The 21,991-nt window shown below is 47.0% G+C and overlaps 2 protein-coding genes across 3 annotated transcripts in view; both read right to left on the bottom strand.

Annotated features, from left to right (window-relative positions):
• The window catches only part of GLG1 (golgi glycoprotein 1), a 162,487-nt gene extending 160,510 nt beyond the window's left edge, over positions 1–1,977 (bottom strand). The window contains exon 1 of one of the 2 annotated variants that reach the window (XM_030829271.1): positions 1,481–1,977. In XM_030829271.1, the coding sequence (XP_030685131.1) occupies positions 1,481–1,933 (453 nt within the window). In that variant the 5' untranslated portion in view covers positions 1,934–1,977. The remainder of the gene's footprint in view (positions 1–1,480) is intronic. The other variant, XM_030829276.1, reaches the window with a different exon arrangement.
• Positions 1,978–14,292: 12,315 nt separating this feature from the next.
• The window catches only part of RFWD3 (ring finger and WD repeat domain 3), a 46,368-nt gene continuing 38,669 nt past the window's right edge, over positions 14,293–21,991 (bottom strand). The window contains exons 11-13 of the mRNA XM_030829262.1: positions 21,036–21,250; positions 18,926–19,137; positions 14,293–16,670 (exon numbers count right to left, since the gene is read on the bottom strand). Of these exons, the coding sequence (XP_030685122.1) occupies positions 16,527–16,670; positions 18,926–19,137; positions 21,036–21,250 (571 nt within the window). The 3' untranslated portion in view covers positions 14,293–16,526. The remainder of the gene's footprint in view (positions 16,671–18,925; positions 19,138–21,035; positions 21,251–21,991) is intronic.

Genomic DNA, 21,991 nt, shown 5'->3' with positions numbered 1-21,991 from the left:
TACATGACGCCTTTCCTCCTCTGGAGCATAAAACTGCCTCCTTTAAGTGGAGGTTTCCAAATGTCCGGAATACACATGAACGATATATACACTCTTTGAAAAGGCCACTTTTTGCCACTTTCTCTAATAATGTGCTGTTTCTACCACAAACTACTAATAATTGTTTGGTCACCAGTATCAGGATCCTAGTATGATGAAACGACATCTATTATGTGTCCTCAAAGAGCAAAAAGAAAATTCCACAAAGTTTGACAGAGTTAGGAATCTTAGCTGTCTCAACCAGAGGACTATCCTTCTAGTCGTTAAGCTGAAGATGAGAAGTCAGGTAAGGCCTCACATTTCTAGGGGTTCCGGAAACTTCCTTTCTTTCTGTCTCCTGCTTATGTATGTCTTTTCCTCTATCTGAATTGCTTTTGTATAGAGTACTAGAGCACCAGATGAACGGGGGGGGGGGGGGGGGAATGCCAAGAGTAGCAAATTTCTACAAGCCAGTGGTCTTGCTACAGCTTGAACGCCTTAAACAAATCTGATATTAAAAAAGAAAATTAAAAACAGTATCAAGTAGTAGTTTCATTCTATTTGTCAATCTTTAGGGCTAATTTTATATACCTACACCTCTGGAAAAAGTTACCACTGTCAGATTTGCTCCCAAACTTTGAGAATTGTCATTATGGTCTGCAGCATTAAACCTAGATTATAAATTATCACTGTCACTTGATTATAAATTATCAATGTCACTTAACTGAATCACACCAAGCAATGGCAAATCTAGATTTCATTAAGAGATACTGGTTAAAATCACACTCAGACCTCAGAAAGACAAGATCCCATAACCCAGTCACAAACACAGCTTCAAACGCTTCCCCAACTTTTCAAGCTTTGGGGCGCCAAGTCACTGGGAGTTAACAGCTTAAATATGGGGTTCAATACAACTGACCAAAGGAAGTGAAGAAAACAAAGCATACATTAATTTCAGCACCAAGAAGACGGATTTGCGAATTACATCTACTGTAGTAAACAGCAGATCAAACATGTACTGCTAATAAACAGATCATTCTTTACAGCCTAAGTACGCCAGGCATTTTTTTATGTTTAAATGGCTTGCCACAAATTGTCCTAGTCGAAACTGATGGCAAAATCCTAAACTGGTCTTCGGCGAAGAGACACTCTGCATAAAGCATCACACAAAAGACAGGAGCGAACAGACACGCTCTGGGCCTCGGCGGATTGCGGCCAGGAGCCCAGGTTTTCGTCCCAGACCCCGGCAACAGGGAGGGAAATAAGGGCGGGGGAAAGAAGGAGTGGGAGTGGGATCCTTTTCCCTGAATGCGCCTGGAAGTGAGGAGCAAAGAGGGAAGGAGCGAGTGCAGCACAGAGGAAGCGAGAAAAGCAGCCGACCGGCGTCAGCGGCTTCCAAGGCCGGCAGTACACTCGGGCCCGCACCAGGCCTGGCCCTCCCGGCTTCGTCCCACCTCCTCACCTCCCTCACATCCTGCAGGCACTCGAGCACCGCCAGGTTGTTGCTCCAGGTGTGCTTGGGGCACACGCGAGTCACGTCCTCCCTGCAGGACTCTTCCTCCGCCAGCTTCCAGCCCCCACCAGCCCCCGCCCCTCCCCGCCGGGCCGGAGGCCCACCCGCCGGGAAAGGCGGCTGCGGCGGCTGAGGCTGCTGTTGCTGTTGCTGCTGCTGCTGCGGTTGCTGCTGCTGTTGCTGCTGGAGCTGCGATGACTGAGGCAGCTGGGGCAGCTGCTGACCCGCCGGGCCGCCGCCTCCGGCCTGCCCTACGAAGGGCACAAAGTTGGCCCCGAGACCCTGGCCCTGGCTGTGGACGCCCTGGCCGGGGAGTTTCTCGGCCCCGGCCGCAGCTAGGAGCAGCAGATGCAGCGCCGCCGCCAAGCGGAACATCCTCCGTACACGTCCACACGCCGCCATCTTGGGTCCGCGGCGAGCTCGACGCACTCGCCGGCGCCGCGTATTTAAATGAGGGGGCGGAGACGCTGGGCGTGGCAGCGTGGCCCTGCCGAGCCCCGCCCCGCCAGCGCCGACCCGCGAACCCACAGTGGGGCGAAGGAGGAGGCCGTGCTGGAAACCGCACACACCCTGGACCGGCGGGCGGGAGAGCGGCGCTCGTTACCCGGGGGGGTTGCTGGGGTTTCTTAAAAAGCCCGGGCAGGGCGGCCTACTCTAATTCCCTTTGTTGTCACAAAAAAAAAATCAAGGGAATTGGGGTTGCCACAACCAAAATGGCCGGTAGAATATGTCGCCGGTTCAATGACTTGGAAAACAAAAACTTTATATGTAGAGGTGAACTTTGCAACAACCAGGTGTGTTACGGAATCAGAAAGCCTCTCCTTGTATCGCTCCCTCCTTCCTTCCTTCCTTCCTTCCACCTGCCTCAGAAGTCTTTCTTAGCCAAAGAGAGAGACAGCATTGAATAGGGTTAAGAGCATAGGTTCTGGGGTAAGAAAAAAATTAAGGTTATAATCCTTGCTCTGGCAGAGTAGGCAAGAGCTCAAATATAAAGTACCATTGACAAGATTAGAAATAATAATAAGGGAAGTGCCTGGCCCACAACATGGAACTCAAAAAGTCACAGCCAGTATTGTTAATAAACTGGGAAGCCCTTTGTGCATGAATCTTTATTTTAAGCCAGCATTTAGATTCATGTTTAAAGGATGAAAAAATAATAATAAAACACATCTTTGAGGACTCGGGTTAAGTCTGTGTGTCGGTAACTGTTCTCATTGACCTGCATGCAATATCGCAGGCACCCCACACTAGCATCCCCTCCCTGTCCTTAGGAGAGAGGATATGTTCCCAAAGCCTCTTCACATCCCCTGTGTAATCTGAGCCATGCATCAGGCCTGCGTTAGGTTCTCATTTAACTGAAGAATGGCACAGAGATGTTAACAGTTCTGCGCGGAGGGAATAAATGAGCTGCCCAAGAGGAACTGTGCCATCCTGTAGACAGCTAGGCTAGCCACCAGAATCCCTGGGGCTTCCCACCACCCTGGCGCACCTTCATCCCACTCTGTCCATGCACATGTTGGGGAATGAGGGCAGTTTGGGATGTGTAATCTCCACTGGTCATTGTGTCCAAAAATGCGAATTACATCTACTGTAGTAAACAGACAGCTTGTGCTGTCCTGACCCGCAAATGAGCAGTCAAGACCAGGTTAGACATAACTAGAACCTGAGAAGTCAGGAGCTCAGGGAACCCAAAAGGAGCCCCTGAGACTGAAGATATTCTGTGAGTACAAATTACCCACTGTGGCTGACCCCAGGCCTCTATCATGGGGAATGAGAGCTTGTTGGCATCTCCACCAACGGTCACCTTTGCTACTGTCATAAAATGATCATGAGGCTGCTGCTAACCTTGAGCACTGACTAAGGCAGCCCCATGTTTATTAGCAAACATATGGCATAGGTAAGTTTCAGTCAAGCAGGCTGGAGACATCACCAGAAGTCCTTGAGATGTCACTAGCATATGTTAATTTTTTTTTTTTTGAGACGGAATCTCACTCTGTTGCCCAGGCTGGAGTGCAGTGGTGTGATCTCTGCTTGGAGCTGCAACCTCCACCTCCTGGGTTCAAGCAGTTCTCCTGCCTCAGCCTCTGAGTCGCTGGGATTACAGGCATGTGCCACTACACCCAGCTAATTTTTGTATTTTTAGTAGCGATGGGGTTTTGCCATGTTGGCTAGGCTGGTCTCGAACCCCAAACCTCAGGTGATCTGCCCACCTCGGCCTCCCAAAGTGCTAGGATTACAGGTGTGAGGTACCGCGCCTGGCCTCCATTAATTTTCAATGCTGAGTCTGCATGTGTTCAGACAAGTGGGAGATTATTTTAAGCCAGTTTAACTAGAAATTGACAATCCTAGATAAACCAGCAGTTACTTATCTTTCAGCCTGAACTGAGGAAACCACAGCCACAGATTGCCTCCAGAGATAGGGAGGAATACACATGCCTATCTTGAAATCTCAGTGACCAAGAAGCAAGAAACAGATAAATCTGGGAACCTGGCCAGCTCGGGCTGTGTCAGGCAAGCGTAGACCTTACAGAAGCCACGAGCCTCCAAACCCGTGGAAAGACAGTTGCCCTAACTCAGGTCTTCTGGCCTCATTGGCTTTTCAGTATAAAATATACTATCTCTATCAGAAACGGGGAATTCTTTTTTCTTTTTTTTTTTGAGAGGAGTCACTCTGTCACCAGGCTGAAGTGCAGTGGCGCGATCTCGGCTCAGTGCAACCTCCACCTCCCAGGTTCAAGCAATTCTCTTGCCTCAGCCTCCCAAGTAGATGGGACTACAAGTGTGCGCCACCATGCCCAGCTAATTTTTGTATTTTTAGAGATGGGATTTCACCATGTTGGCCAGGATATCTCAATCTCTTGACCTTGTGATCCATCCTCCTTGGCCTCCCAAAGTGCTAGGATTACAGGCATGAGCCACTGTGCCCGGCCAAGAAACGGGGAGTTCTTTTTACCCTTTATTGTACCCTTTGTTTCCTGATCCTCACATTCTTAATTTATTCATCAAGCAGGTATCTGTTGAACATTTTCTTTTTTTTTTTTTTTTTTTTTTTGAGACGGAGTCTTGCTCTGCCATCCAGGCTGGAGTGTGGTGTTGTGATCTCAGCTCACTACAACCTCCGCCTCCTGGGTCCAAGCGATTCTCCTGCCGTAGCCTCCGAAGTAGCTGGGACTACAGGTGTGCACCACCACACCTGGCTAGTTTTTGTATTTTTAGTAGAGACGGGGTTTTACCATGTTGGCCATGCTGATCTTGAATTCCTGACCTCAAGGGATCCATCTACCTTGGCCTCCCAAAGTGTTGGGATTACAGGCATAAGCCACTGGGCCCAGCCATGAGCATTTTCCTTGTTGGTTTTCAGACAGGTACTCCCTCTGCCACCCAGGCTAGAGTGCAGTGGCATGATAATTGTGGCTCACTGCAGCCCCAACCTCCTGGGCTCAAGCAGTCTTCCTACCTCAGCCTCCTAAGTAGCTGGGACTACCGGTGTGTGCCACCATGCCCAGCTAATTATTATTTTTTTTGTAATTTTAGTATTTTGCTTTTGTTTTTGAGACAGGGTCTTGTTCTGTCACCCAGACTAGAATATAATGGCATGATCTGTTCATATGGCTGTATATATCCCAAAGTGCTGGCATTACAGGTGTGAGCCACTGCACCCGGCCGAGTGGAAGAAACTTTCTAAAACGCCTGTCCTGCCATGACTCTCTCCACCTCAAACTTGTACTCTCGGAACATTGTTTTTTTTTTTTTTTTTTTTGAGACGAAGTCTCACTCTTGTTCCCCAGGCTAGAGTGTGATGGCGCGATCTCGGCTTACTGCAACCTCTGCCACCCAGGTTCAAGCGATTCTCCTGCCTCAGCATCCTGAGTAGCTGGGATTACAGGGGCCTGCCACCACGCCTAGCTAATTTTTGTATTTTTAGTAGAGATGGGGGTTTCACCATGTTGGCCAGGCTGGTCTTGAACTCCTGACATCAGGTGATCCGCCCACTTTGGCCTCCTAAAGTGCTGGGATTACAGCCACTGAGCCTGGCCTTGGAATATTGTTTTTATTTTTTTTTTTATTTTTTTTTTATTTTTTGAGGCGGAGTCTTGCTCTGTTGCCCAGGCTGGAGTGCAGTGGTGCGATCTCGGCTCACTGCAAGCTCCGCCTCCCGGGTTCATGCCATTCTCCTGCCTCAGCCTCTCTGCGTAGCTGGGACTACAGGCGCCCGCCACCACGCCCGGCTAATTTTTTTTTTGTATTTTTAGTAGAGATGGGGTTTCACCGTGGTCTCGATCTCCTGACCTCGTGATCCGCCCGCCTCGGCCTCCCAAAGTGCTGGGATTACAAGCATGAGCCACCGCGCCCGGCCTGAACATTGTTTTTAACGTACAATGTTAGCCACGGGTAGGGAGCAATTTCACAGATATACATCTGGCCTTTCCTGCCCATGATAGTTCCTGCCCCACAGGCCAGAAATACAATGTGGGGTTATTCCAGGTCATTTCCACTTATATATTTGGGGACTACGTAAATCTCTGGGTGGGTCCACACATCCAGTGAGCTGAGAGCCATACTTTACCACTTTAGGCAAGAGTCCATTTATTACCTGGCCCCTACAGGCCAGGGGGCTATAATGATGTTTTTGGCCTCTGATGATCGATTTCACCTTGAAGTCTGTGTCCAATAGTCTTCAAAATGTTCAGTTATTTCCCTTTTGCCAATGTAAAGTCGCCCAAGTAAGTAGCCACGAGTTCCTCTGGGGAAGGCCTGAGGGCCCTTGTGCCATGGTACAGCCGCCATGGTGTTGTAGGGTCTTTGGTGTTAGGCTCCTGGCCATCAATGGATTCTGGATCTGAAAATTGGCTCAGATTGGGCAGGGCACGGTGGCTCACGCCTGTAATCCCAGCACTTTGGGAGGCTGAGGTGGGCAGATCATGAGGTCAAGAGATCAAGACCATCCTGGCCAACATGGTGAAACCCTGTCTCTACTAAAAATACGAAAATTAGCCGGGTGTGGGGGCACACGCCTGTAGTTCTAGCTACTCAGGAGGCTGAGGCAGGAGAATCGCTTGAACTTGGGAAGTAGAGGTTGCAGTGAGCCAAGATCACACCTCTGCACTCTAGCCTGGGTGACCGAGTGAGACTCCATCTCAAAAAAAAAAAAAGGCTCAGATCTAGAAACTGGGCAAAGGAGCATGACTTATTGGGGGTGACCACCCTTAGCCTCCTGTTCCTCCCTTCTTGTGGACCTTATTGGCTATAGATGTTGAATAGTTCCCTTGCTGGTCTTGGGTGATGTTATCCTTTATTAACCATCTCTATACTCCCCACTGGTCAAGACCCCTTGGTCGCTATTTTCTTCTTATTATTTTTTGAGATGGAGTCTTGCTCTGTCACCCAGGCTGGAGTGCAGTGGCACGATCTCGGCTCACTGCAACCTCTGCCTCCCAGGTTCAAGCGATTCTCCTGCCTCAGCCTCCCGAGTAGCTGGGACTACAGGCATGTGCCACCACGCCCAGCTAATTTTTGTTTTAGTAGAGACGGAGTTTTATCATGTTGGCTAGGCTAGTCTTGAACTTCTGACCTCAAGTGATCCGCCTGCCTTGGCCTCCCAAAGTGCTGGGATTACAGGCGTGAGCCACCACGGCTGGCCTGTTTTTTTTTTTTTTTTTTTTTGAGATGATGTCTCATTCTATCTCCCACACTGGAGTGTAGTGGGGTGATCTTGGCTCACTGTAACCTCTGCATCCCAGGTTTGAGTGATTCTTGTGCCTCAGTTTTCTGAGTAGCTGGGGTTACAGGCGTGTGCCACCATGCCCAGCTAATTTTTGTATTTTTTTTTTTTTTTTTTGAGACAGAGTCTCACTCTGTCGCCCAGGTTGGAGTGCAGTGGCGCAATCTTGGCTCACTGCAACCTCCGCCTCCCAGGTTCAAGTGATTCTCCTGCCTCAGCCTGTCGAGTAGCTGGGACTACAGTCGCGTGCCACCACGCCTGGCTAATTTTTTTTGTATTTTTAATAGAGACAGGGTTTCACCATGTTAGCCAGGATGGTCTCGATCTCATGACCTCATGATCCGCCTGCCTCGGCCTCCCAAGGTGCTGGGATTACAGGCATGAGCCAGCACACCTGGCAAATTTTTGTATTTTTAATACAGACAGGGTTTCACCATGTTGGCCAGGCTGGTCTTGAACTCCTGACCTCAAGTGATCCTCCTGCCTCAGCCTCCCAAAGTGCTATAATTATAGGTATGAGCCACCGCATCTGGCCCTTGGTCATCTCCTTTGATCTTGCTGGTAATGGTGGTAATTGTGGCCTCCTGGCTTCTGGCAGTTAAATATTGCCACCGGGTCTTTATTATTCTGGGGCCCTAATCAGCCCCGTCTTACCATCTGTTTTCTTGGAACACTCCTGGCACTACTTGTGTGAGTCCAGGTCTGCCAGGAAGCAGACAACAAAAGGGGATTAGCTATGCAAGAAATTTATTAGGTGCAACAGTTGTAGGAAAAATGAGGTGGCTGAGAGAGCCATGTGACCATGATGCAGGTCCAACACTGTGTGAAGTACAGAGGGAGGGAAGGACGGACGGGAGGATTCGGTGGAAACATCTAAGACTCAACTTAAACTGAAATTCATTTCTAAGAAAGTCGGCCAAGGCTGGGCATGGTGGCTCACGCCTGTAATCCCAGCCCTTTGGGAGGCCGAGGCAGGCGGATCACCTGACATTGGGAGTTCGAGACCAGCCTGACCAACATGGAGAAACCCCGTCCCTACTAAAAATACAAAAAAAATTATCCAGGCGTGGTGGTGCATACCTGTATTCCCAACTACTTGGGGGGCTGAGGCAGGAGAATCACTTGAACCTGGGAGACGGAGGTTGCAGTGAGCCAAGATCTCGCCATTGCACTCCAGCCTGGGCAATAAGACCAAAACTCCATCTCCAGAAAAAAAAAGAAAGTTGGCTAAGGCCATAGAACAGTTCTCATGCAAAAGTTCCCTGTCACTGAGTCTTCCAGAAATGGGCCTGTGTCGGTAGCCCTATCACTCTTAGTGAAGGCTAGGAGGATCCTTGGGAAGTGTAGCCTTGCCATGAATGCAGTTGTAGATTTCGGTGCTCAGCAGATGAAACAGAGGTCAATCATGTTCCCCACAGCTGGAGATCTGAGAGGCTCATCTTCAAGGTCACCGCATCTGAGCAACTTCCCGAACTAGAGAATCTCTTTCATATAAAAGGCATAGCATGGCTGGGCGTAGTGGCTCACGCCTGTAATCCCAGCACTTTGGGAGGCCAAGGCGAGCAGATCACCTGAGGTCAGGAGTTGAAGATCGGCCTGGCCAACATGGTGAAGCCCAGTCTCTACTAAAAATACAAAAATTAGCCGGGTGCGGTGGCTCATGCCTGTAATCCCAGCACTTTGGGAGGCTGAGCAGGGCAGATCATGAGGTCAGGAAATCGAGACCATCCTAGCCAACATGGTGAAACCCTGTCTCTACTAAAAATACAAAAATTAGCTGGGCGTGGTGGCACGCCCCTGTAATCCCAGCTACTTGGGAGGCTGAGGTACAAGAATCGCTTGATCCCAGGAGTCGGAGGTTGCAGTGAGCCAAGATCGCACCACTGCACTCCAGCCTGGAGGGAGTGAGACTCCATCTAAAAAAAAAACCCCCCCCCCCCAAAAAAAATTAGCCAGCTGTGGTGGCATACACCTGTAATCCCAGCTACTCGGGAGGCTGAGGCAGAAGAATCACTTGAACCTGGGAGGCAGAGGTTGCAGTGAGCCAAGATCGTGTCACTGCCCTCCAGCCTGGGTGACAGAGTGAGACCCCATCTCAAAAAAAAAAAAAAAAAAAAAAAGTAACAAGCAACATATTTCTAGACACCCCCACATTATCCAGCTAAGAGACCTGAACTTGTCTGTCACAGCAACCTCAGTGGCTGTCCAGACTGAGAATCTAAGACTCCTGGAGAAGAAAAACTCGCCCAGCATTCTGATCTGTAGACAGTAGAGACAGGACTGTAGTTTGAATCTTACCTCCTTTATGGCAATTTGCCAATTTGCAGGAATTTCATGTCTTTTGGAGAGGGTCTCAATCAGAGAAACGAATGTTAGCATTTGGTATTTCGTTTACTTCCTTGACTCAAGGACAAGTGACTCCTGTGAGCTGAGGAGGCAGCATACTGTTTGCCTAGTGAAATACCATCTATCTCAAGTCAGGACATCATCTTCAAGAGAGGAACTGGGGTCATGGCCAACTCTGGAGCTTCCACTGGGGTACAAGTGAGGTGTCAGAACTTCACTGAGCTTAGATTCCGTGGCAATTTCCCATCTTCCCCCCTACCCTGTCATCCTTTCTCATGTTAGGCCCTCATTCTTTCCCATCTGTTCCTGCACAATCTAACCAGTGATTTTTTGTACCAGGCTTATGAGAAAGGATGAAGCCACACCATCACTTGACGAAGCCACACCATCACTCAACGCCCCCACCATAGCTCAAGCCTGGGAATTCCCCTGGACCCTCCTCGAGGCACTCTTTTAACTCTGGTGACATTTCTCTTAAATGGGAGGGTCTACGGGCATTGGAGTTTGAAGGCAGAGAATAACCATTTATCCAGGGCGGGCATCCCCTTCTTTATTCCGGGAAATAAGTGGCCTGCCAACTTCCCACTTACAACTTTCATTAACCAGCAGCTTATCCAACTGTTGGCAGCTCACACAGAGCTGGCTTAGGTAACAAAAGTGCCAGTTTTTTGTTTGTTTGTTTGTTTTGAGACAGTCTTGCTCTGTTGCCCAGGCTGGAGTGCAGTGGCACGATCTAGGGTCACTGCAACCTCTGCCTCCCAGGTTCAAGCAATTCTCCTGCCTCAGCCTCCCGAGTAGCTGGGATTACAGGTGACTGCCACCACGCCTGGCTAATTTTTTGTATTTTTAGTAGAGACGAGGTTTCACCATGTTGGCCAGGCTGAACTCCTGACCTCGTGATCCACCTGCCTTGAACTCCGAAAGTGCTGGGATTACAGACGTGAGCCACCGTGCCTGGCCATTTTTTTTTTTTAACCCAAGCATCTGTTCAGTGATGTTCTGAACTTTCTGTTTCCCCCTCAGCCTTCAACCCTCCCTTTATCCAAATCCAGATATTTAAGTTGGCACCTGTGTTCAGCCTCTAGGGAAACCTTTCTGCTGGGTGTCTGTAACTGGATAAACCTGTTATTACTCCTCAGGGACCAGCGTGGGTTCATGGCACTCCTCACATCTCAACAGTAGACTCCTTATTCGGCTGGCCCTGCACCCTGCTTTCTAGAGCAAGCCCAACAGCTCCTCCACCTTCCTCCTCTCTTCAGCTGACCTCTCCGATGACCACTGCTGGGCAGTTCTAGCCCATGTGTCATAGCCTCTTCTGTGAACCCGTTTTTTCTTCTATTGGACAGTGGGGTTCCCAGCCTCAGCACCCAGGAAACTATTTGAAGACTGTAGTGCCACATCATGAGTATGACTGTCTGCTTTGTTGTAATTTGCAATGCAAAGAAATAATTTGTGGGGGCTCAGCCTAGGGTGTTCTGGAGACAGAGCTATGAAGAGTGAAAATGAGCTTTCACCCAGGCTCTCCAACTCCTGCTTAGCTGTTGGTAACACAAAGTATAGACTGGGAAGACGAGGACTTATAACATTTAATTAAATACCACCTGTCATTTTCCTTTATTAGGATTTTTTTTTTTTTTTTTTTTGAGGTGAAGTCTTGCTCCCGTTGCACAGGCTGGAGTGCAGTGGCATGATCTTGGCTCACTGCAACCTCCACCTCCTGGGTTCAAGAAGCTGGGGCTGGGCGTGGTGGCTCACGCCTGTAATCCCAGCACTTTGGGAGGCCGAGGCGGGCAGATCACGAGGTCAGGAGATCGAGACCATCCTGGCTAACACAGTGAAACCCCATCTCTACTAAAAACACAAAAAAATTAGCCGGGTGTGGTGGCCGGCGCCTGTAGTCCCAGTTACTCAAGAGGCTGAGGCAGGAGAATGACATGAACCTGGGAGGCAGAGCTTCCAGTGAGCTGAGATCATGCCACTGCACTCCAGCCTGGGAGACAGAGCGAGACTCCGTCTAAAAAAAAAAAAAAGAAGCTGGGATTACAGGTGTACGCCACCATGCCTGGCTCATTTTTGTATTTTTAGTAGAGACAGGGTTTCGCCATGTTAGCCATGCTGGTCTCGAACTCCTGACCTCAGGTGATCCACCCTCCTTGGCCTCCCAAAGTGCTGGGATTACAGGCATGAGCCACTACACCCAGGCTTTATTTGGATTTTTAACCTGTTTCTTCCCCCGTAAGATAGAATAATAATATGCATTCCATAACATTAAGAATTACTTATTAGTAATATATATTTAATGTTACTTAATATATTAGTAAACTATAAAGAGATAAAACAGAGAATGTTACCAACAAACATAAGTTGACTAAGAACAAGGACAAACAAATGTCTATTTTTAGAATTTTGGCCAGACATGGTGGCTCATGCCTGCAATCCCAATGCTTTGGGAGGGTGAGGTGGGAGGATTGCTTGAACTAGAAGTTTGAGACCAGTTGGGCAACAAAGCAAGACCCCTGTCTCTACCAAAAAAAAAAAAAAAAAGCAAAAAAAAAATTGGCTGGGCACAGTGGTCCACAACTACAGTCCCAGTTACTTAGGAGGTTGAGGAGACAGGATTACCCGAGCCTAGAAGTTTGAGAATGCAGTTGAGATAGGATAGTGCCATTGCACTCTAGCCTGGGTGACAGTGAGACCCCATTTCTTAAAAAATTTTTTTTTCAGAATTTCACTTATAGTCAGTCACTGACATGGAAAACAAAAAGAAGGGTACTGTGAAAAACAAAAACCATGGTGTTGGGTTTTGTAATTTGGGGTTCACTTCTATCCTAGGACCTCTGTCATTTTCCCTTAGAGCACCAGGCTCCATGAAGCTAGCAACCTTATACCTATGGATTCAGTTCTCCTGGAATCCGGTATACTCCATTTGCTGTTCAGCTGGAAACTAGAAAACATTTTCAGCCTTTCCAGCCTAATTCCAGAGCACCATGATTTATGGCAACAAAGATTCTTCAACTCAAACACAACAAAGAAACTGAGGCAGGTGGCCAGAGCTGTGCTGAGCAGGAACCCTGAAACCCGTACTTGCCCATTGCTGCTGCCACGGTCAGGAGTGCTGCCAATGACTAAAAGAAATAAAGGGAACAAAAGTCCTCTCCTCCTCTCTCTTCCTCCCACTTTACAGTCTCTTGGATTCAAAGAAAGTAGCAGGAAGCCAGCAGACAAGTCTGAGAACTGTAGATCCCTAGATCTGAGAGTAAACAGACACAAGACCAGGACATTTTTTTTTTTTTTTTTTTGAGACAGAGTCTCACTGTGTCACCCAGGCTGGAGTACAGCGGTGCGATCTCAGCTAACTGCAACCTCTGCCTCCCGGGTTCAAACAATTCTCCTGCCTCAGCCCCGAGTAGCTGGGATAACAGGCGTCCGCCACTACGACCAGCTAATTTTTGTATCATTTAGTAGAAATGAGGTTTCACCTTGTTGGCCAGACTGACCTTTAACTTCTGACCTCAGGTGATCTGCCCACCTTGGCCTCCCAAAGTGCTGGGATTACAGGCGTTAGCCACACGGCCAGGGCACAGGGTTCTTAAGAGGCAAACACATCGCTTTCCATTGGCAACAGCAAAACACAACTGCAAGCTAAAGCCTCAACCACTTCATTTGTGTGAAAAAGAGAAAATCTATGGCTGGGTGAGGTGGCTCATGCCTGTAATCCCAGCACTTTGGGAGGCTGTCAAGATAGACAAATCACTTGAGGTCAGGAGTTGGAGACCAGCCTGGCCAACATGGTAAAACCCCATCTCTACTAAAAATAGAGAAATAAGCCAGGCATGGTTGCAAGCGCCTGTAATCCCAGATACTCGGGAGGAATGAGGCAGGGGAATCGCTTGAACCCGGGAGGCAGAGGTTGCAGTGAGCTGAGATTGAACTACTGCACTCCAGCCTGGGACAAGAGAGTGAGATTCAGTTAAAAAAAAAAAAAAAAAGCCCAGGCGCGGTGGCTCACGCCTGTAATCCCAGCACTTTGGGAGGCTGAGGCAGGCAGATCACGAGGTCAGAAGTTTGAGACCAGCCTGACCAACATGCTGAAACCCGTCTCTACTAAAAATACAAAAATTAGCCGAGCATGATGGCACACACCTGTAATCTCAGCTACTCAGGAGGCTGAGACAGGAGAATCTCTTGAACCTAGGAGGTGGAGTTTGCAGTGAGCCGAGATGGCACCACTGCACTCCCAGCTAGGGCTACAGAGCAAGAGTCTGTCTCAAAAAACAAACAAACAAACAAGCAAAAAAACCCAAGAAATCTACCAAGTTGGGATTATATCCCTCTCCCAAGAGGCTGACATGTTCCTGCCTCTAGAAGTCAAAGAGACAGAAGGCACTAGGAGCCATTATACATAGCAAATTCTTTATTTTCATATTAACATTAAAACATAAAACAGAAACATTAAAACATAGGGTATAAACAGAGCTCCCATTGCCCTGTTTTCAAAGCAGATGCAAGAATACATACAATGACAAGATATTTTGAGTTCGTTTAACTCCAAATCTTCAAGTGGGGAAAAAAACTTAGAGGTAGTGACAAAGGAATATGGTGGGGCAGAGACTGGTGGAGCCCAGAAGACTAAAGCCTGGATTTATAAATGTGATGTCCTACAATGGGGATTGGGAATGGCATCAGGGTTTTGTTTTTTTTTTTTTTTTTTTTTTTTGAGATGGAGTCTTGCTCTGTCACCCAGGCTGGAGTGCAGTGACGCGATCTCGACTCACTGCAACCTCTGCCTCCCAGGGTTCAAGCAATTCTCCTGCCTCAGCCTCCCAAGTAGCTGGGACTACAGGCGTGCGCACCACTGCACCCAGTTAATTTTTGTATTTTTAGTAGAGATGGGGTTTCACCATGTTGGTCAGGCTCGACAAGGTTTTTTTTCTTTGGAGAAATCAGTCACGATCATATGAATTTGCTTCCAAAACATCCAAATTTAATGTACTAATGCAAGGACTGGTAAGACTTAAGATTCACCTAATGTCCCTCATAGTTAAGTCTCTTGCTTCCTACTATTAGGGGAATCAATCAGCATCAGGTACTTCAAAGCAAGTCAAATCCTAACCCTGCCCAGGCCCAAAGACAAAGCCAGCCAGGGCCTGACCACCTGTATCCTCTTGGTGGCAATCTGCTGAAGCCAGATGAGTTCTGTTTTTTAATTTCAATCCTATTCTGCCACTGAAACTAGGCCTGGGCAACCACTCTTAATCATTAACATATAAAAAGGAATATCTCCTCTGAGAAAAGAGCTCTTCTCAGGTTCTAGAAGCTAGCTTTTACAAAAGACGTCTTCAAATAGGGGCTGGGTGCAGTGGCTCATGCCTATAATCTTGGTACTTTAGGAGGCTGAGACGGGAGGATTACTTGAGGCCAGAAGTCCAAGACCAGCTTGGACAACGTAGTGAAACATCTACTTCTACAAAAAATTTAAAAAAGGAAAAAATTATGTCCTAAAATATTAAAGGGTCATTAAAAGGCACAACTAGAACTTGGAACTCTGGGGAAATCTAGTGCAACAACCCCTTGCCGGAGAGAAAGATCCTAGAAACAGCTCTTGAATTGACAGGTCAGAAGTGTTTTATAATAAAAACGGTAACAACTCTTCAATAATCATTTGAGAATATCAGATTGTTAGCCATTTTCTCCCATGAACAGGACACTGACCTGCCCACATCTTGAAGCATATTCTGTTGTGGAAGTGGTTTGGCAAAGTAGTCTGAGGCAATGCAAAGAAATACAAACTGAGCCCTAGAAAAGGTTAGGGAGGCAAATCAGAGGAAATTGGAATCAAACATCAGCTTCACATGGGGAAGGCTTTAACTGGATAACTGTAATGTATAAAGAACACTTAAGAACAGCCCCTCAGTCTGAGGGATTGACTTTATTTAGATAGGAACTCTCAAAATGGGAGACAAGTTCTTCTCATGTTTTCAATAGCAGTCTGAATAGCTTTTGTAAATTCTCTTATGTCTTTTTCTCCTGATCTCTGACACTAGGGGAGACTCAAGTAAAAGCTTTGACCTATCACTCATCTTTTCCTGGGAAGAGATAGTGTTCTTCAAAGCGCTAGCTTGGATAAAACCAATCCTGAGATCCTAAGCTGGCTAGAAAAAACAAAATGTTCCCCACCGCTCAAACAACTGGCCTCTTTCCTTACCTTTCACAAAGCAAAGAACTTAATGCACTAGGCATTAGCAAAGGGAATCGTTCACTAGCTGCTTCCATCACTGGGCCTGCCAATGTCCCAGCACTTCACACCTGGAACACAAGTGTTGTTGCCACAAAGCACACCCAGGGGTGCTCTATCACACACTTGTGCAGAGATGAGACAAGTTACTAAAAGATTGTCAGCCTTCAAGGTCAGAAATAAACCGGACACAAGGTTCTACAGTGCCCTCTTGTGTTCAAGTGAATAATACTCTTTTACATCTACGTTACATCAAATCAGTATCAAGACAATGGTTAGTCCCTTCAAGGATACCTAAGTGACAGGACAACTCAGATGGGATGTCATATCCTCCAGAAAATGCTTGATGCCCACTCACATCCTAGATGATGAGAGGACACTCTCTAAGGTCCAGAAAGTCACATAGAAAATAAAGAAAATAAGAATTTCCAACATACAATAATGGTTAATGAAGGCTTTAAACCCAAGAAATGGATAATGTAAAGTACCCATCAATTACTCTTTTAGTGGATATAACAGATACACAATCTGTAGTGTCTCAGTGACCTAGAGTCCTAGAATCATACTGATGCAAACAAACCATGATCCCCAATGTTCTAGGCTGCAGACAATAAACAGGGATCCTGCTTGGGGCTGCTAGGCGCTAGCAAATATTTAACCAGCAGCATGCCTTCAAGGTTTCAAGACCACAGTCACTCCCACTTATAGATGTGGACCATCTTCTCTGTTAAGGTAGCCAAGTAGCTGTTATGGTTCACCTCAAATGGGCAGATGTCCAAGACAGGCTGATCGGTCTGTAGGTCCTGGAGCAACGAGCCACTGGCAGCATCCCACAGCTAAAGGACGCAAGCAGAGGGAAGGGTCAGGAGTCAGTCAGTACATGAAGGGACTTCCTTTCTTCAACATCCAACAAGTCTGAAAGGCTGCAGAGAGAACACTACCTGGAGAGCAAAGCAGGCCGTCCCTAACCTTCGCAAGGTTGTTCAAAGTCAGCACACCTGACATAGTTCAGGTACAGCCTCACCTACTGTAATCAGCAATTAGTCTACCTGTAAGTGGATCTGAAAATAAAGCCCAGCTTCCATTCGTTCAATGTGCCAGCCTCTTCTAGGGACAGAAGGGTCAGTAAGATAAAGTCCCTGTCTTTGCCCTCATGGAACTCACCTTTTTTCTTTTTTTTTGAGACAGAGTCTCACTCTTGTCACCCAGGCTTGAGTGCAGTGGCGCGATCTTGGCTTACTGCAACATCTGCCTCCTAGGTTCAAGCGATTCTCGTGCCTCAGCCTCCTAAGTAGCTGGGACTACAGGTGCCTGCCACCACACCCGGCTAATTTTCTTGTATTTTTGGTAGAGACGGGGTTTCACCATGTTGGCCAGGCTGGTCTTCAACTCCTGATCTCAGGTGATCCGCCCACCTTGGCCTCCCAAAGTGCTGGGATTACAGGCGTGAGCCACCGTGTCTGGCCTCTAAAAATTTATTATTGGCCAGGCATGGTGTCTCAAACCTGTAATTCCAACACTTTGGGAGTCTGAGATGGGAGGACAGCTTGAGGATAGGAGATTGAGACCAGCCGGGGCAATATAGCAAGATTCCCATCTCTACAAGAAAAAATTAGCCAGGTGTGGTGCATGCCTGCAGTCCCAGCTACTCAAGAGGCTGAAGGAGGACTGCTTAGGCTGAGGAGTTTGAAGCTACAGTGAACCATGATTGCACTACTGCACTCTAGCCTGGACCGAGCAAGATACTGTCGCTTAAAAACAAACAAACAAACGAACAAAAGAAATGAAAAATATTTTGAAGCATTAAAAAGTAGAGCTAGCCGGGCATGGTGGCACACACCCATAGTTCCAGCTACTTGGGAGGCTGAAGCACAAGAATCACTTGAACCCAGGACGTGGAGGTTATAGTAAGCCAAGATTGCACCTCTGCACTCCAGCCTGGGCGACAGAGCGAGACCCTGTCTCAAAAAAAAAAAAAAAAGTAGAGAGGGCCAGGCACGGTGGCTCATGCTTGTAATCTTAGCAGTCTGTGAGGCTGAGGTGAGAAGACTGCTTGAGCCCAGGAGTTTGAGACCAGCCTGGGAAACATGGCAAAACCCTGTCTCTACTAAAAATACAAAAATTAGCCAGGTATGTTGGTGTGCACCAAGCTACTTGGGAAGCTGAGGCACAAGAATTGCTTGAACCTGGGAGGTGGAGGTGGCAGTGAGCCGAGATTGTGCCTCTGCACTCCAGCCTGGGTAACAGAGCGAGACTGTCTCAAGAAAAAAAAAAAAAAAGGACAGGCCAGGCGCCATGGCTCACACCTTAATCCCACCTTTTTTCTTCTGCCATTGACTTGTTGTGGAAGCCGGATCAGCTATCTTATAGAACGCCCACAACCTGGACTTGTGTATATGCTTTCTGTGCTATCATTAAACTTGTTCTCCTCTATTCCCTGCAACTCTAGTCAATGAAAGTCAGCACTAGCTTCTAGAGTGGCACTATACAATATGATGGCCTCTAGTCACACAAGTTTATATTTAACTTGATTAAAATTAAACATTAAGTTCTTCCTTGGCACTAAGCACACTTTAAGTGCTCATGTGACTAGTGTGACTGTACTGGACAGTGCTACTCTAGGCCTTAATCAGACTCAGGTTCAAGAACATCTCAGCTGGGTGCAATGGCTCAGGCCTGTAATCCCAGCACTTTGGGAGGCCAAGGCCGGCAGATCACTTGAGGTCAGGAGTTTGAGACCAGCCTGGCCAACACGGTGAAACCCTGTGTCTACTAAAAATACAAAAATCAGTCGGGCATGGTGGTGGGTGCCTGTAATTCCAGCTACTCAGGAGGCTGAGGCAGGAGAATCACTTGAACCCAAGAAGTAGAGGTTGCAGCAGTGAGTCAAGATCTACAAAACAATATGGAAAGCATGATTCATGGAAACCAAGCAACCTAACATACACACATATGCGGATATGTGGGGTTACAGAGCAGAACTTACACTTTTTTGCTTTATGAGCTTCTGTAAAAAAATGTTCACGTTTTCCCTTACCAATATTTTAAGCAAAACTACTTTTTATATGAAAGTAAAAAATAACAGGCTCACCAGGGCAGAATTTGCTGCTTCATCCCCAGTACACACCAGGATGTTGCCATCATTCTCTGGGCTTTGGAAAATGGCATTTTTGGTCAATAGTTTGCAAGTGGGTCCTCCAAAAAATGTATGTACAGGCTGGCAGGAGCAGATTGGATTTCCAGTGTCATCCAGTCGGTAGGACATTTCCATCAGCACACTTCGTATGGTGGTGTGATTTTTATCTATGGGACAGAGAAATCAGTGCTGCACCATGGGGATGCTACACAAAAAATTAACCAAGTACCCAAACCTCACACACTTACAACCTAATTGTATGGAAAAGCTATAAATGCATTAAACCATCAAGAACAGTTACAAAACAAATGAAAGAACAATTATCATAGCATCAGTGAAATTTAGAATCGTAGGCTAGCATCAATGAAATTTAGAACCGCAGGCTTCCTGGAATCAAGTTATTTACAACAGCTTTTTGCTTAAGAGAAAAACAATTCTGAGAGTGAGTTATCTGTTTTAGTAAAATCAGTCTCCTGCCAGACCTCTGCTAGGGGATTTCTCTCTCAAGAATTCTCAGTAAAAGGTTTTTCCCTTCCCCCAGTGAGAACCTCATTAGCCCCTGGGACTGCACATTTTTATAAAGTGAAAGCATGCTATTACAGAAAGGGAAACATGTATCTGAAATTCTGCTGGGAGGCAAACAAAAGCGAGATAACAAAATAGGACCCCCAGGCTTTGTACACCAGTCACAGCAAATCACAGTCTTGGAGACAGCAGAACTGTGGGATGACGAACAGCCAAAAGGTCTGAAGTGGTACTGAGATGTTTCTCAGCTAAAACAAAACTTAAAACATGAGTAGACCCACCCACAACTAGCAGAAGTGTGAGCATTTAATGACTAACTCTGACTATACATCTGCCTGACTGTTATAAATTTGTTTAATACAGTTGTTACCTCAGCATCTGTTTTTAGGGCTAGCATAAATTATTTGAAACCCAGATGTACCCTGTCAATTTTGGCCTAGTTAAAACATCCCTTCCCTGAGCAGAGGTTTGAAATATAGCCCACTTGTCCCTCCCCTCCACCCCTACCCCACCCTTAAGGGAGCAGGCCTGTCCTGGATGGCTCCCCCTTCTTCCCATTGGCCCCTGAAGCATGCTGCCCTCTTCTCTGTGGGATCTGTCAAGTAAGCTGATTCCTTTATTTCCTGTGTTTTGTGCATTGCCTCCTTTGCGTCTCACCTGACCAACACACCTGAACCTAACCTGTTTCCTAGTCAGGGCTCTTCTATAGAGTCACTATCTCAAGGGAAATGAACTGGACACAGGTCAGACAAGAGCCACAAGGGTACCTGCCAGTATAAACAAGTTTCCCGTGAGAGGGACATCTGGTCATGGGTCAGGCAGGCATTAGGCCATCTGCCAGGACAAAGGAGTATCCTGTGAAAGGCACACTATGAACACTCACAATGAACTCCCTAGTGTTTGGCAGGACAGGGCTAGAGTTTATAGCCACTCTCCTGACAGAGACCTCAAGACCAAATTAGAAAGAAAAAACCTAGAACACTGACCATCAGTACAGTTTACCAGGAATTTAGATTCATGCAGCTTAGCCTAGAAAGAACCTGTGAATGAAGCACAGTCTGCTGTTACGGGTTCCACCTCTGATTCCAGAGGCAGAGATGTTCAGCTGGCTGGGCCCACACAACCATTGTTGTCCATTTCAATATGCTAGCCACTACATGGCTGCCCTAATCTGGGCCTTTCTCTCAGGGGAAGTAAGAGGCAGGCAGAAGATACAAAGTGATTTCAAGGCGGCTCAACGACCTAGAGCTGGCCCCCTTGTTCCACTACTGTTCTAAGTTGTAGGGGCTCCTAAGTGGCTAATTCACTTCCAGGAGTACCTGGCAGAATATGCTCCAGTCCTCACACATTAGGAGCAGGGAGGCAGGCTCTGTGCGGGAGCTTGGAGCCACCATCCTCCCTGTAGTAGCAAGAGCTACAACATATGTTGTTAGCCTGTGAGCGGTACCACAGCCACCCAAAGGGTAGGATCAAACTCTCCTTCCCTCTTCTCTACCACTGTGCTCCCAAATAAACTATGGGAGACCCCAGCACTACTCACCAGGCCTGTAGGTCACAAGACAGTGCCGGGAGCTGTTCTCTGTCTGAAAGTCTATGCAGCCCCCTGGCTCCAAGGGCAGCACATGAGGCCAATGAGAAAAGTCCATTTTCTGTTCCCAGAATGAAGCATCCTCCAAGGTTCCAGCCAGCACCCCACCATATGGAAATGCAGCTGAGGCAGCTCTGGGCATGTATGACAGGGAGACCAGCGGGCATCTGAAAGGAAAGTAAGGAAACTGTATCTCACATTTCAAAACTCGGACGGCTCCAGACCCCACTAGCAGGAACCCTCAAGCACATTCCCACCTCTACAGAGGAGTTTAAATGCCTTTAGTCACTATCCTCTGATATCTGATAAAAATTATCAACCCTCTCTGTAGAAACAAAAGGACATACATATAATATTCTGCAACTAATTTCAGGGGAGATACCAGATGCTCTAAAAGAAAAGGAAAAGAAGAACTAGGAAATTTAAGGGATACAAGATCACAATTACTAGGAAGCTTGACTGATGTGAAGCTTCTGGAAATGGGTTTAGCCACATAAGAAAAGTCAGGAAAGAAACAAAGCTTATATACATAACAAAATAAAGATCCCAAGTTGTAGTTGACAGACCCCACAATTAAAATACAGTTAAAAGCAGCTACATTTTAATTCAGAAACAGGACTGTTTTAGATTTTCTAAATTTCCTTCTGCAAGCATATGACCGGACTACGCGCCAAGAATTCTCTCAGAAATATCATCCTTCAGACTGTGTTCCTATGAACTCATTTCTGCTATGAACTCATTCATGCCAAAGTTGCCAAAGTGTCTACTTTGCCTGTTTTATTTCATTTTCCCCATCACAATAAAGGTAATCAAAGTAAACAAAAATAAAAATGAACAATACATACAAATATTCTTTCCTTGCTATTTTAAAACTTGCTGTGTTTGGCTGGGCATGGTGGCTCACGCCT

The sequence above is a fragment of the Nomascus leucogenys genome, chromosome 2 (genome assembly GCF_006542625.1).
Source record: "Nomascus leucogenys isolate Asia chromosome 2, Asia_NLE_v1, whole genome shotgun sequence".
Lineage (NCBI taxonomy): Eukaryota > Metazoa > Chordata > Mammalia > Primates > Hylobatidae > Nomascus > Nomascus leucogenys.
This window is presented reverse-complemented; position numbering and strand designations above follow the sequence as displayed.